This window comes from Ctenocephalides felis, unplaced genomic scaffold (genome assembly GCF_003426905.1).
Source record: "Ctenocephalides felis isolate EL2017-DRISC unplaced genomic scaffold, ASM342690v1 CF-g0.4_SCAFFOLD_01886, whole genome shotgun sequence".
Taxonomy (NCBI): domain Eukaryota; kingdom Metazoa; phylum Arthropoda; class Insecta; order Siphonaptera; family Pulicidae; genus Ctenocephalides; species Ctenocephalides felis.
The window spans coordinates 42810962-42828529 of record NW_020538040.1 but is presented as its reverse complement, the minus strand read 5'-3'; the positions used below and the strand labels follow the sequence as shown (position 1 = coordinate 42828529).

At 27.5% G+C, this 17568-nt stretch overlaps 1 protein-coding gene across 2 annotated transcripts in view; it reads right to left on the bottom strand.

The window, feature by feature from the left end:
* LOC113376713 (regulator of G-protein signaling rgs-2) overlaps positions 1-17568 on the bottom strand; it is a 215807-nt gene that overhangs the window by 39404 nt on the left and 158835 nt on the right. For both annotated transcript variants that reach the window (XM_026616733.1, XM_026616734.1), the window contains one exon: positions 9845-9946. In XM_026616733.1, the coding sequence (XP_026472518.1) occupies positions 9845-9946 (102 nt within the window). The remainder of the gene's footprint in view (positions 1-9844; positions 9947-17568) is intronic.

Sequence of the window (17568 nt, the reverse complement as noted above, 5' to 3'; positions counted from 1 at the left end):
TATTTAATTTAAAATGAACTATAAAGCTTTAATGATTGTTAGTTGTTATTTAGACCAAAAAGCCCTAAATTATGACAATGTTAGACTAGTTGCAGCAATTTCTAAGAAGACTTCCTTGTTTCAAATTGTGATAAAGATCATTTCTTGATCAAGAACGTTGTTCTCCAGTGAACGATTTAGCAATCTATTTTTTTTTCAATTATTTTTTTCATATTATTATTGATGTAATAATTGCATGTTATTTTAAATTAAACCTATATATTTATAAGACGGTACTAGTTATGGCTGTAGAATTTATTCAGAATGATACATAGAGTTTTTTTTATTGAAACATGAGCCGATTTCGTCCCATTTGTGGAGAATGCTATGCATTCATAGCGTTCCAAAAGTTTTAGATGGTATAGGAATACTTATTGGTTCAAGTGATATGGCTAAAAAAATATATTCGTCTACACGATGAAACAGTTTAATGGTAAATGCTTTATTAAATATTAGTATTGAGCGCGGAGCCAGCCACTCATCAACCTCACATATCCCAGAAACTATTGAATGTTCAAATTTTAAATTTTGGTCACAATCTTGGTAAAGTATAGTAACAATGTGTGTCATGTTTCATCAAAATTGCAAGTCGCATTTTTGAGAACTGTGATACGATCTGCTTAAATGTTAGTATTGATCTCGGAGCCAGTCACCCATCAACCTCGCATATCTCAGAAACTATTGAATGTTCCAAACTCCAAATTTTGATCATAATCTTGGCAAAGTATAGTAACAATGTGTGTCAAGTTTTATCAAAATCGCAAATAGCATTTTTGAGAACTTTGATACATTTGTTTAAATTTTATACTAATCTGATGAGAAGTCAAGTCTTAGGATAGTTGGTGCCTATTACATACGTTTGAATACAATCAACATTTACGTAGTTTTAGGCAATTCTTTGAGCTTCCTGGTATGTCAATGAATGTCAATGTCCCTCAAATTTCAATTGGTGAGTATAAAATACAATATTATTTTTGTATAAATTATGTAAAATATCCCTTTAGATATCTGTATCACCAATCTTAAAGAATATATCTACAGTATTAGTTTGATCATTTTTCAAGATGCAGTTGACACTGGCTATTTTTTAAAGCACTATTCATAATAGATGGTAGTATACACTTTTTTTAAATAGAGATAAAATGACGTGTCAACTCAAGTCATTTTTTGTATTTCCGACTTTTTTTCTTTAAAACCCATTAGTGATCTGTTCCCAGAGATATCCATGAATACAATACTTCCAATGATTCAGTAAATTATATATATAAATTGTTTATATGATTATGTTTTAAAATTGTGAATATATGAACTTTCGTGAGGGTTACTAATGATAAAAAATAAATGACATCAAAATTCTATTTGTAAAATATGATCCAGATACTTTCATAAATATATACTTATCGTTAGTGCATTTCTTAAAATGTAAAAACAGCTTTTAATACGTGTTATTTAAATGGAGCCATATGAATTTATTATTATTTATTTGTACTAGTTTTGACACTAAATGTGTGTCATCATTCAGCTAAAATGAAATTAAATAAGTTAAATGGTTCATCAATAAAAGTCAAGTTAAATGGTTCATGAATAAAAGTCAAGTCATACGTTCATCAATAAAAGTCGAGATTTTTTTATTTAAAACCAAAAAGTTTTATAATTCATTAAGAACGGTTCGATGTTTATATTTTAAAGATTTTCCCTTTGTTGGTATACATTTTTTAAATGCTTTTCATAGAGTAGAGCGTGGCCTAAAAGTCCGCGGGTAAAAAGGTCAGCCACCAATATATCAAAAACAAGGAAATATAGGAATTTTTTCGCAATAATTTTTGAAGGTGGAAGGCAAAAGATGTTTAATCAGGCATCACCTTGATTCTTAATATTTGAAAATCCATAACAATAAAATTTCCTTTGTTGTTAGTTTTTTTAGTTATGAGCACTGTTGTTTAGTTTACGGGACCTTAATATTTTTGAGCATGCGTAATTCAACTATATAATAGTGAATAAATAAGTAAATTAAGTTAAAAAAAAACAATTTGACAAAAAATAAATTAATTAAATAGTTATTCGAACTCTGCTGATGAATGTCTGACAAAATACAAAATCAAGGTTATATACAGTGTTATCTTTGTAAAAGATGTACCCGTGAAATTAATAATTTGCATTGAATGAATTATATAACTCTTACTCCCTATTCCCTTTGAAGTTGAAAATAAAATAATCGATATATTTGCCCCCCCCCCCTCCTGGCTGTTTCATATTTTTCCACCCATGGGGTAACAAGTGACATATAATAAATTTTAGAAAAATAGTAAAAATACTCATTTATATAATTAGGAATTAACTGGAAATTTTACTGAACATAGTTCGATGGTTATTTGTTTGATACGTGTATTCTGATGTAGTTTATTTAGCTTAGACTGTATAATTATTTAGAATCAAATTGGACTTTTGTGCCCCGCCCTATCCTGCATTATTTCATTGTAGCTGCATTTATTCTTTTTATTGGTGTATATTTTACAATATATTTTTCATTATTTTTAATTCAACGTATTGGCTATTGGTTAGATTATTACTAAACACGCATTATTCAAGCGTGCCATTGAAGTAAATAATTGATAGACTTTTTATATTCAAATTCAATCAATCAGATAACATTAATAGTTCAATATTAACAATGGAAAGTGATTATAGTCGACTCTAGTTACCATAGATATGTCGTTTAAATATTTTATTCCAAATATAGGGTTTGTTGACATGAGACTAATTATCTATAAGCGTTGGACAGCTACCGGACACTAATCAAGACAACTCATAAAGCTAACTTTCAAAAGTAGAATTTATTTACTTTAATGCCATATATTATAGCTTGATTATAGTAGTAATATGTCATAAAGAAATGATGATTGATATTCATTGGATCAAAGATGTAATTGGAAAATGTACTAAAATTATTTGTAAACTGTCTTGTAAGATAGTATTCATCTTTTCTACAAGAAGAAGGCTCATTACCAAGCCAATTTGAATAAAAATCAAGAAAATCAAGTGATAAAAGTTAAGGATATCGTGTAAGTAAAAGTGTGAACGTCATAAGCGCTAATGCAATTACATTACGTAAAGACGTTATTTTAATATTTATTGTATTATATTTTTTTATAACTTATTTTAATATCATTTTAATAAATATAGCCATAAGACACCAAATTATTAAACAAGTAAACGTGGCAAACATGTCGAAGTAACGCAAAAGTATGAATCGGTGTAAAAATGTTCTTTTGTATAATATTTGTTTGAGTAAAACTATTTATTTAAATATGAGTAAAAGTTTAGTTCAATAAAAGTCAATGAAACAAAAATATTATTTGAACTTTCTGTTTAAATTATAATAATAAGTCAAAAATGAAACTTTTTGCATATCTTCACGTTTCAGAGGTTTCTGAATATTTTGGCGTACCTCAGAAAAAATTGATGTATGTGTGTGTGTGTGGAGACAATTTTTCGTCGACGATTTCGGGTGTATGAATGAACCGATTTATAAAATTCAAAAACTAATCGATTCCTATTGATAGGGAGATGTGCTAATTAGTTTTTGGCAAAGTTAGGTCCAGCCGTTTCGGAGAAGAGTGCAGAAAATAGAATCCGAATTTTTGAGAGAACGAAGTACCGAATTTGAATTATCCAAAAACATTCTGCTTGTATTGGCAAAACAATTGTTTTAGGATGAAAAAAAAATATTTCAATTTGTTTTTTCAAAAAAAACTTTTTCGTATATCGAAAACAATTCACATTTTAATTTTAATCCTGGCTAAACTTCTGAAGCTCACATAAAATAAATAATTTTAACTTTGTAATTCAGTAAATTCTACAATATTTATAATAATCTATTTGAAAACATTTAACATTCCTCGATCTATTCGTTACGGTACAGGAAGTTCTAGAAATTTGCCTTAAGGCACGATGCTATACACCACTAGTTTCAAGTATTTTCGTAATAGTAAGTAATGAAATATTATTGTAAACCCTGGTAATTCATATAGAACTTAAAAATTGTTTTGACATAGGAATTTCGAAGTATTGCTGTTTTGAAATACAGTGAAATACCTATTATTTAAAAAATATCAGGAATTAATCTAAATAATTCCCCCAAAAAATCAATAATAATAATGTAATAAATTATCAGAATAAAACAAAATTATATGGATAACAATATCTGTATACTTGCACTATAAAAATATACGACTTTGTAATGATTTGAAATCTGAAATATGAAATTACTATAAAACGAAGCAAATTCATAAAACCAATTAGGGAAGACTGAATACGATTATGTCACTTTTTATTCTTTGTACTCGTGTCTCCCCTATTTCAAGTTGTATTTAAAATTTACGTTAACACAATTAATTAAATCATAAAAATTAAAGTTAGAAGAATTACCAAATAGCAATAATAGTGAAAACCATTGAAAATGTAAAATAAATTTAAAAAAATCAACCGAAGATTTTAGAGATTTAAAATAAATTAAATTTTGCTCTATTATTTTAATCGAGTGAATACTATTAAAAAAGAGAGTATAATAAAATTGGTGGGATAAAAGTCTGTATTCACTTTAGTGATAATTATCTAATGCAAGTACAATCTTTTAGAAAGAATAATTCACGCTCCATAAATGCATTAATCTTTTTTAAATATATTTTTTAAATATTTGAAAATTTTATATATAAATTCTAACTTGTTCAAAATGTGTATAGTTTCACTCAAATGATTTGAGTGAGTCGTTTCGAATGAATTTGCATCGAATGAACTAATTCAGATCAATTCGAATCACGCGATATAATTCAAGTGATTCAATTTAGCGAATTTAGTTCTACCATTAGTTGGCAAAACACTATTAGTCGATACACGAAACAATTATTTTCGATATAAAGCGCACATGCATATATTTCCATTCAGTTGTCACATATATTGTTTCGAATTTTGTCAATTTGGAAATCACAATAATTTGGGAGCAAGACAAGTAAATATAGAAAATCGACTAATTGATTCAGGGTAGAGCGAGGCTTGAAGATCAACAAACAAGTAATGTTAAAAAATTGTTAATAACAATATTTGAAAGAAGAGGGCGAGAGATGTAAGGAGATAGCAATATTTAAAAATCCGTAACATTTTTTTTTTCGTTGTTAGTTTTATGATTTTGAACATCTTTCTTTTGTTTATGAGACTTTAACATAATTTTTAACTATTCGTTATTTATTCGTTATGTAAGATATATTGTTATTTTTAAACTAGATTCAACCGTTTTTTTTATATAACCTTTATAAAAGCTTGCATGTTGGTGGGGAAAAAACAACCTCTACCCTAACATTTTTACAAACAATGAAAAAATAGTAAATAAAAAAATAAATCAAGTTATGAAAGCAATTTTACAAGAGATTGTATTAAATTAACAGTTATTCCAATTATGCTGATAAATATTTCTGACGAAATACTGGAGCAAGGTTATATACAATGTTGAATAATGTAGTTATATATATATATATATATATATATATATATATATATATATATATTATACCAAAAGTGAAGTTATTAGAGCATAGATTCTGGAACTGTTTGCTCCATGGCTGTCTCATTTTACCCCGCCTATGGAGTAAAAAGAGACAGGTGACAAATTTTAGAAAAGGTAAAAAACACTATAATTAGGAATTATCTGGAATTTTTTTTGAACATGGTTCGATAGTTGATTGTTTGATATGCTTTATGTATTATGATATTTATGTATTATGATATGATATGTAGTTTATTTGGTTTAGACAGTATAAATACTTAAAATCAAATTGGACCTTTGCGCCCCACCATATATATAAAGCATATATTTAAAATGAGCTTTTTAAATTACATACCTTGTATAGTTTGGGTGTTTAATGACGGTGCATTTATTTATGTTTAATATTTGATAAAAATTAAACTATGTATATCTGATAATAATTGAATGGAAAGTTTAATATTTTATTCAAGATTTACATTTTCAGAAAAAAATTATAATTATCTGCCATTGACGTAATATCTCGCCGATTGGTCGATGGAAAACTCGACCAAGATTTCTAATTTGCATGTATATTGTTTAGAACTCTATTATGATTCCAAATTCTACACATGCATCGGAAAATTATATTAAAATTGATATGCATATATTAATCACTATTTAATTGGAATTTACTCTTATTTGCAGATGCAGCAACAGCATCTGCATTGATAATAAAAATGGGCAAATGCATTTTTCATTCGTAACAATGTCATGTGCAAATTCCAAACGATAAAAAATTAAATCGAAATATTCGGTGCAAATACAATTATAAATTAAATTTCATTTCAAGGCAAAAATGAAAAAGCAGAATGCATAGAGTGGATCTTGATAGTAATATAATTATATAAAACAGTATATATATATATATATATATATATATATATATATATATATTTATATATATATATATATATATATATATATATATATGTGCGTATGTGTGTATGTTTATGTATGTGTATAATAACTTTAAGGTATATTTCAAAAAAATATCAATATTTGGAAAAAGGCAATTTCATTGGTCTCCTTGCAAAACAACTAACGCTTCATTTTTTTCAATTTCAGAACACACGAAATAAATTTTCTGATGTAATCATTTCCATAATAAAAAAATTAATACATGTTTTAGCCGCAAGAACAAAAAGTTTATATGATAATATTACAACAATAATTTACATTCCATAAATAATACAATTTTTCATAATAAATAGTTAGCATAGAGCACAACGAAAAGAAATTGAGAAAGTTCGAGTTTTTCCGGTTGAATTTAAAGAATTTTATTTAATGTAAGTTTCCATTGAAAAAATATCTACATAAAAGCTTTTTCATATAACTATTTAAGTTTTAAGTTTTCGTTTTCAACGAAACGGCATATTCTCAGAGAGTGGTTATTAATTCAAAATGAGAAAAGTTTGATACACTTTAGAAAGTATCTCAGTATGAAAATATATGAGATAGTTGGCGTTATGAAATAACACAATGCGAATTTATGTTTAGATATGACACGTGAATTAAAGTTTCATAATAATAATATTCAAGCATAATATATATATATATATATATATATATATATATATTAGGATGGTCCTTAAAATGGTCATTTTCGAATTTCCTTGCTCCCAGGGGCTCAAATGGTTTCAAATAGATAAAAAACAATTCTCGAAAAGTTTTAGCTCTTAATATTAACGTTTAGATAGAGCGCAATTCAATCAAAGTTTGTATAGAAAGAGCATGGAAATAGATATATATATATATATATATATATTGATGAATCTGACAAATAATGAAGAAACGCAGCCGTCTGGGATTTGAACTCAAATCTAAATCAACATTGAAACACGTGGCGGAAGGTCAGAAAGGAGAAATTATGACCATATATTCATCAATCCAATAACAAAATCTATCCTAGCAAAATGAATAAAGTTGACAAAACATAAAGAAACCGCAAAAAATATTTACTTTGACAGTAACAGCAAGCGATATTCATTTTTTACATAGTTTTATAATGATCGATATATGCATACTCAATTTATAATTTATTTATACTTTCGATGTAATCACAATCATAGTCAAAAAAAATTAAATGCTAAATCAAATTTTAAATTCTTTTATTACGACCTATTTAAATTAATAAAATTGGATTGTAGTATTTTTCAAACAACTAAAATCCAAATTACATCTATAGCAGGTATACTTAGAACAAATTATTGTGTAGACTTTTATTAAAAATTCCGCAGTAGCTACTAATATCTTCCGATATAATAATTTATTATATTGTAATAACATTAGGGTAAGATTTACTGCAAAGTTTCTCTGTAATTATGTATTACAAAGAAACTATAATGTTTCTCTGTGTATATTATGTATTATTTTAATTAGAAATTAATGGCAATTGTTTTATATTCATGCTAAGTTAAACTCATCATCAAAACTAGAATTTGACGTAACTTAAATTCCATATGTATGATTTGAACCACGAAGTTTTGCTTCTTTCAATAGTTTTATTCAAAAGGCATATTCGACATGACTAACATTTTTTTAACAAGATGATATAGTTTGATTTTTTTACGCTTTAGCAAATGATTTAAAGTATCTAGTACGAACTATATTCTTATATAAAAGCGTGATAAAATAGTGCCAAATTAAATTTATCAGAAATATAAGTAATCATGATTTAAGTACATCTTTTTTACATGTAACATAAAAGGCGGATGATGCTCTTTTACAAAATTGCTTCATATTTACTTCATATTTTCTTTTATTTTTGGTCATATATTTTGTACTATTTGGTTGGCGAATCAAAAAATTTTTTTTCATGGAGCTAAATACCATTATTTTCTAATGTATTGTCCGTTTTGTTCAATACCTTTTTCTCATTTTTCAAGCAGCATCATTATCTTTCATAAAACTTATGGTTTTTATCAGCAAAAAACTAAATCAGTGCAATTTGACACCATCATAAACATTTAATTTTTTAACTTCTGAAGAGTTTTGTAAAGATCGAAACAAAATGTAATTAAAAGGTGCAAGGTCAGGACCATAGATGTCAAGACTATATGCTGAATATGCCAAAACATCCCAGCCAAACTAGAATATTTTTGCTCGAGTGGCTCAAATAATGTGATGTCACTAATAGAATAAATCTCCGTATAGATTTGTCAATTCAAGCCGCTTTTTCAACTTCATTGTTGAATTTAGTTAATTGTACAATGTAGACATCAAAAAAATTGATCATTCAGTTGGTAATAACAGTTCAAAGTAGAAAATTCCTTTTTAATCAACTTCGTATTTCATCTTGGTGTAAAAAACAAGGCTTCGTTAGTATGAACCGCTCATAACTTTTCGTAAATTCAAGATGCCTCTTTACCTTTTGCAGATATAAAAAAGCAAAATATGACTTAAAAATCGATGTGATTTTTTGTCTTTCAATTAATGCCAACTGCCTACTTCTCATTAACAAAAGGTACTTTGCATTTGGACTATGTCAGCAAATAAAAAAACTCAATTAAAATTATATAAGCTGAAAACTTACTTAGCTTCCAACCTAATTCATATATTCATTAATTAATTCAAATTTATTATCAGAATCATCAACGTGTTATTGCCCAAAAATATGTTTCAATATTACTAATAATAACAGTGCATAGCATTAAATAATTACTTTATCAAATATAATCTTATGGTCCGATTCTGCGTAAAATAGACCAATTTTATGGCAAGGCTATGTTATGTTCTAGTTTTTAAACAAAATGCTACTGAATATTGTTAAATGCCATATCAGACGTTTTACACATAAAATGTAAACTTCACTCATATGTTATCAAGTCATGCCTCAAGGATGCAGTTATAATAACGTTTTTTGACATTTATGCGTTTTCTAGGTTAAGTTTTCTATCTAAAACGCCTGACCGCACAGCAACACGAATAGGATTTTACAGTTTTTAGTACCACTTTATATGAAAACTGCTACATTGCATAGCTTTGCCGTAACATTAGTATATTTTATTGTAGAATCAGCCCCTTAATATCTATATATTACACCGTTCACTAAAGACATCTCTAGGAGCAACATGATCCTATCATATATCTCTACGATCAAAATATTTTATTAAAAAAGGGTCATTCCGATCGAGAACGGGACCAGGTATGTATTAATAGGTTTAGTGCTACGATAAACAATGACATTGACAATAATCGCACATAAAGATAATCAAATCATATACTCACATGGGTTCATTATCACAGTTGAATAGAGCGGATGTAGCCGGGTCGTAAGCCCTCCGAGTCGGTTCGTTACTGCCAGCTTCGCCGTTTTGCGTTATCGCCAAACTAGAACGAAAATAGAGGTGAAACGTTTTTAATGATCACATACTAATGGACCACATTAAATTTACATTGATATAACATTTTAAACATGATAAAAATATGCGGAAACTACATTCTAGAGTTGCATCACCAACAATAAATTATATCACATGGAAAAACATGTTTGACGGGAGGATAGAATGGAGTTGAAAGTTCCGTGGGCATCGTGCGGCGTGCCTTAAGGCAAATTACTGGAACTTTCCGTATAGAAAACTAATTTTTTCAAAAAGCTTTAATTTTTTTTTCAAAACTTAAAAAAAATAGATTTTTGAGAATTTTTGGAAAATTTTATTTTTCAATGTTCTGAAAAAATTAAAATTTTTTTAAGCAATCGCGCTGCATAGCTGTTTTAGATACCCAAGCGCGTAAGCCCCGTATTTTCGAAACGACAGGAACTGCCTCTGCTAAAAACTAATCAACACGCCTCCGTATCAGTAGGAATCGGTTAATCAGTGTTCTCGAAATCGTCGACGAAAAATGATATCCGCACACACAAACATACATCCAGTTTTTAAAGGTTTTAAAGAATGTTCAAGAACCTAAAACGTGAATATATATATATATATAAAAATTTTCATTTTCGATTTTTTTCCAATTCTATAACATACCGGAAGTTAACAAGTAAAGCATGGAATTTTCACCGATACTATTTTAAAATGAAGGTGAAACGTTATTAATGATCACATACTAATGGATCACATTAAATTTACATTGATGCAGAATAACAAGATTTTAAGCATGACAAAATATGCTAAAACTATATTCTAGATTTGCATCACTTGCAATAAATAGTATCAAATTAAAAAACACATTTCGAACAGCAGAGTAGAGATCAGCTGAAACAAGCATGAGTAAGAAGATCCACTATAATCAATTCGGAAACAAAGTGTGGTATTATTATTTTTTAACGATACTATTTGAAAGTAGAGGGCACAAGAGGTGTAACCCGCCATGCCTTAAATCGGGCGACGTCGAGATAAGCGGCTACATTGTCATTTCCTTAACAAAAGTATTGTTTAGCGTTGTTAGTTTTTTGGTCTCTAATTGTTTTATAAGGTGTATTGTTATTTTTAAGTTAGATTTAACAGTTTTGTTATACAAGCTCCAGAATAACTGACATTTGGTTGGGGTAAAAATGGCCAACTGAACCTTCACACTTGGGAGGTGTAAACAATAAAAAACAGGAAATAAAAAATTAAAATAGGTTAAAAAAAATTTAACAAAAGATACATTAATCTAATAGTTATATTAAATCTGACGATGAATTCTTCTGACAAAGTTCCAGTCGAAGTTATACCCAATGTGATCATTGTAAAAAATGTGTCTATGAAATATGTATTTGAACAACTATTTGACTATGTTCTGTAAAATGCTTTGTAAGAAATGTGATTTTGTTGCTGTTTTTCAACATTTTGTAGCCTGATCCTTTTTACTCCGTAAGTGGGGTAAAATAGAACAGCAAACAGGTCCAATGTCGTATTTTTAATTGTAAAGGGATTTTATGAAATAATAGCTACATTATTCAATCAATATAGACTGTATGGGTACTTTTTGTGCAAAGATATCACCTTAAATAACCTTGATCTGTTGTTTCGCCAGAAATAATTCTCAGCAAAGCTAGCAAAACTATTTAACTTATCTCTTGTAAAATTGCTTTTTAATTCTAATGTATTTTTTATTAACTATTTTTTTATTGTTTACAGGGTAAAGGTTTAGATAGCTCTTTTTACTCCACCCACATGTATGCTTTTATAGAGTTAAATAGAGAATAGATAATAGAGAGTAGAGTTTGAAAAATGGAATCTAACTTAAAAATAACTAGCTGTAAGTGGAATTCTGTCTTAAGGCAATTAAGGCATCGTGCCTTAAGGCAAATTGCTGGAACTTCCCGTACCAAAAATTATAATTTTTTTAAAAACGATTGACATTATTGAAAAAAAAAATTACTTTGAAAAAATCAGATTTTTGAGAAACTATAAATTGGACAAAAAATTACTTTTTTTTGAAAAAAATTTTTTTTTTTGAAAAAATTTTTTTAATTTTTTTTTTGTTTTTTTTTGAAAAAAAATTTTTTTTTTGTTTTGACATATTGTGGAAGATCTGAACTTTCTTTTCAAAGCAATCGTACTGCTTTAACTGCATAGGGACAAAATAAAAAGCGCGTTAGCGCCGCGTCGCTGTCTAACGCATAAGCATTGGTACGGAACCCATAGGAATGTTAACAAAACTTACACTTATTGTTAAAATCTCTATAAAATATCTGATAATTTGATGAACATATGTCTAATGATCATTTTTGACCGCCAAATGGCTCATTTTTTTACTTTTTCCTCCATATCTCCGAAACCGCTAGACCTACCTTCATGAAAATTTTATCGATTCTTCATCTTGTCAATACAAGTGAAATGTTTTTTGAATTATTCAAATCGGACGCTCCGTTCTCTCAAAAACTGAGTTACCGTTTTCGGCACTTTTTGCCCCGTATCTTCGGAACGGCTAGACCTGCTTTTGCCAAAAACTAATCAGCACGTCTCCTTATCAATACAAATCGAATGATTTTTGAATTATTCAGATCGGTTGATCCGTGTTCCCGAAATCGTCGACGAAAATTTGTATCCGCACATACATACACACACGTACATACATACATACATGCACACACACATACACACACACACACACATACATCCATTTTTTCTAAGGTATGCCAAAATGTTCAGAAGCCTCTGAAACGTAAAGATATATAAAAATTTTCATTTTCGATTTTTTTGCGATTACTATAACTTACCCTACGGGAAGTTAACAATGCATCTTATAAAACATGTAAATGACGTAGACATAAGAATCATATTAAGGTCTCGTAAACTAAACAACAGTGCTCACAACCAAAAAAAAACTAACAACAGAAGAAAATACTTTTGTGGTGGATTTTCAAACATTGTTTTTCTCTCGATAGCAACAGCGTAATAATCAAGGTGATGGCTGGTTATACATCTTTATCCCTCTACTTTCAAATATTGTTGTTAAAAAACATTTTTGAGTTATAGTGAGACAATTTTGCGAAAAATATCGAAAAGCATTACCATAATGATGAATTAATTGAGAACTGTACTGAACATAGTTTGACAGTTGTTTCTTTGTAATGTGTTAAGTGTTGTGAAATAGTTGGTTTGGTTTTCACAGTATAATTACTAGTAAGTAGTGAAACTGGACTTTTGTGCCCCGTTCTACTCTATGTTTATTATATACTTAAATAAAAAAAACTTATTAATAACAACTGACAATTGCAAGTCTAACTTGTACACTGAAGTAGGTTCCGCATTCGTACAAATCTGATAAAACATCACGGATAACATAGCGCATGTGGAGTTTTTGCACGGTTTCACAGAAAGTACTTTGGTACACAATCAAAGTCAATACGTTTAATCACAATTAAAATCAATGTGTTTAATTGTAATGTATTAGATAAATTTGTAACACAGAACTTAGTACGACGAACTCGCGTCGTTTGAACACTACTTGTATGTAAACACTACGTCGACTATGCCGAGGCGTGCGAGCGGAACATACTGAATTAGTTTATATTATACACCCAGTATATACATATATACATATATACATATATATATATATATGTATATATATATATATATATATTTGTATATATCTATGTGTGTGTATAATTTTGTACCAATGCATAGTTTATGTAAGTATTACAGCAGCTTACAATTAGATATTCACAAAGGACGTAATCCAACAACGGAGTCCCTTTAAATTTTAGAAATTCTTTGAACTCAACGTACAAACGTCTTTTACATTATAAATTATTGCAAAGTAATAATCAACGAAATATTTTGTATTAATATACAAAATATCTTAACTAACAACTAATATTGTACTATGTGTAGAACAGAGCGGGGCTTGATGGTCCTCCGGTGAAAAGGTCCACCACGATACTATTTTGAAATTTCAAAATAGAGGTAAAATCATGTGAAAACAGTCATTGCCTTAAATCGGGCGACATCGCAATCAGGAGATAAATGGTCATATCATCAAATTTCTAATAAAAGAAAAAGTTGACAAATTTTTGAAAAACGGGGAAAAAACATTTCTACAATGATGAAGTATCGGAGAGTTTTACTGAACATAGTCATTTAGTTAATCATAGTTAGTTGTTATGTTAGTTTAATATGTGTTATTTGATGTGATATAATTGGTTTTGTATTCACAATCTAATTACTCAAAGTCAAATTGGACTTTTGTGCCCTGCACTTAAATCATGTTAATTGATAATTGATCGAAATTAACATAACTAAAAATTAATAGTTTTTTTTATTTTTATTTTTTATATTATTTGATTTGATTTGTATAATACTGAATAGAAAAAATATTGTAATATGAAATAAATATGAATAAATGTATTTTTGACCAAATATTTCAACTAAAAACTAATGTTATGCTGAATCATGAATATACTACTACAACAGGCCTTAATTAAACTTAGCTATAATGTAAATTATATATCAATGTTTATAAAAATCTTGAAACAATTATATAAACATTAAACATTTATGAATAATCTTATCTTTTTATATATTATTTCTTTGTATTTGTATTTATATGTAAGTTTAGTAAGACTCAAAAAAACACTGGGTTTTTGATAATTTTCGATAAAAATATTTATATTATAAAAAATTTAAATATCACACATAAACATAAATATACAGATACATATGCATTAACCAATTTTTGTGCAGAACTATTCAGAATTATTAAAAACATCAAGTAAAACATTGAATTTGCAAATTAAATTTGGATTTGGACATACTTTCCTTTATGCAAGTCTAAATAATGAAATAATTATAGTCATGTTGAAAAATATTTCATAAAAATGTTGCCATTAGTTAACCATATAGTTCAGAAAAATCGTGAATGGAAGGATCGAGTATTTAAGATGTCGTAAAAGGCAAAGAATACAAAAGCTAAAAAAACTATGGCTTCTAAGCAAAATCTATTGAGCGAAAAGGGCTATAACATTATATAATATTTCAAATATATATATATATATATATATATATATATGTGTGTGTGTGTGTATGTATATAATTTTAGCATTTTACCAATTTGAAAGAAAGTACCAACAAGCATGATACACGAATAGCAAATTTGCAGTTTGGAGTAAAATTGTTAAATTCTTATGACAAAACACATTCTTTAATTTATAATTAAGCATCCTTCATAGTTGTTATAAAAGTAATTAAATATTAGCTACTGATTGTAATATAAATGATCATTGCGTTTGTTCATTTAGAATTAGCTTGCATCATATAAATGAAGTAATTTAGAACATTATTGTCAATTGAGCTTTAACAAGAAGTGTAGGCAGAATGTATTTATTTAAAGGATGTAACAATTTACTAAGTCTATGAATTTAAAATAAAGCAAAATACATTATATATATTTATATATATATATATATATATATATATATATATATATATATATATATATATATATATATATATATATATTCAAACAGAAAAAATCAGTAATATCACGAAAGTTGCCATGCTTGCCATAGGATTCTAATTTAAGATTTTCCATAAATAATGCCTTCTAAGTAGCTAAATTGAAATTCAATATGAGAAAATAGAGCTGATAATATAAGTTCCAACGATAGACGATTGTAATTTTTCCATAAAGTATAAGTGATTTCTAATTGAAAAATGCATAAAAAACGAGATAATTTAATATATCTTAAAAGAAATAGATGCCTGCATATATATACATGTCAAATGTTACAATCTACAACTTTTAGAACAAACAAGTCAACAGATTTGTTTAGCCAAAATAAATTTCAATTTGTACCGACAATATGCTGAGCTCATTACTATTTAAAAAAGGAAGCTTTAGTCATTTCGAAAAAACGACAAAAAATACTAAAATTGCGTATGTGGTATCTAAAAAATAGATGAGATAATACAAATTTTGTATTAAAATATGAACGATTTCCATATCTGTTTTATTTGAATTTTTAACTTCCATTTGAACAAAATATTTTAATATTCACTCATTTGACAAACTGAAGTATACAGGTAGCTTTTTAATTCTAATTAACATTTACATACATTTTATTAAAACTTGCATATGAAATTTATACGCAATAAATAATTTTAAATATCAGATTAAAAGCGATATATTATACAAAAGTTTTCAAAGCGCATTGTGTCATTGATGTATTAATTAATTCATTATATTGCGTAATATTTAATTATAAAAGTTTTCCAATTGAGTGATTTTTTGATTGGTTATATTGTAATTTAATTAATAATTATGAGTGAAATAGAGTTTTAATATTATGTGAATTGTTTGAGCCATATTTTACAGTATCGAAACATGATTATGCATTTTATTTTTCGAATCGTTAAAAATTACACATCAACTATGTAGTATTCTTCTTGCTTATATCGGATGGAAATTAATGATTTGAAGTTGAATTTATATATATATATATATATATATATATATATTAGGGTGGTCCTTAATATAGACATTTTAGAATTTTCTTGCTCCCAAGGGCTCAAATGGTTCCAAATTGATAGAAGACAATTCTCTGAAAGTTTTAGCTATTAATATTAACATTTAGATAGTGCGGAATTCAATCAAACTTTGTATAGAAATAGCATGAAAAAGAATTTGAAAATTAAAAAAATAGGTATAATTTAACGACAAATTTTGAATAAAACTCATTCATTTGTTCGCTAAATTATATCTAAAAACATTTTTAAGATTTTTGAAAAATGTTTCATGCTACTTCCATACAAAAATTTGATTGAATTGCGCACTATCTAAAAAACAATATTAAGAGCTAAAACTTTGAGAGAATTGTTTTTTATCATTGTATCTCATTGAGTTGATTCCAATACCGTCTGGCACGAAACGTCAGTAACTGAATAACGATTTATAAGTTTTATAATAAATAAAAAAATATCTACAGATGGAATAAATTATAACTAAATATATCCTCATAAAATGTGAATGGAAAGCAGAATATATAGAAAAGTTAATCTAAAAAGAGCAAGACAGAATAATATAAGCGAATCCTGTTTCATATTGGAGCAAGTTGCAAACTACACTAATATATATCCATCTTGGTCGGATTGCGAGGTACAAAGTGGTGATGGTCAGATGTAATCGACTGAATTAACCATAAGACGATTAACGAGTTATTTACATTTACTCCATTAACTCCTTGAAATAGTTAAGTCTAGAGTCTATTCGATAGCTGTAGTTACCTAAACAGTAATTGCATTACAGATCTTAGTTCAATTCATACACAAAAAGCAAACCAATAATATTAATTCACCATGTGTTAACAATACGATCTGTTTTGCCAGAAAAGTTATCTTTCAAACTATTAAATATGAAAATGAAAATCGGAAGATAGATCATGAATTATACTTGAAATTTGATCAAATTATTTCGAGAATTAGCTCAGCTAAGTGCTGATACATATGATGTTGAAGACTACATTAAACTTTTTTTATTTGAAGCTGTTATGATGATTCACTTAACTTCATCGCTTT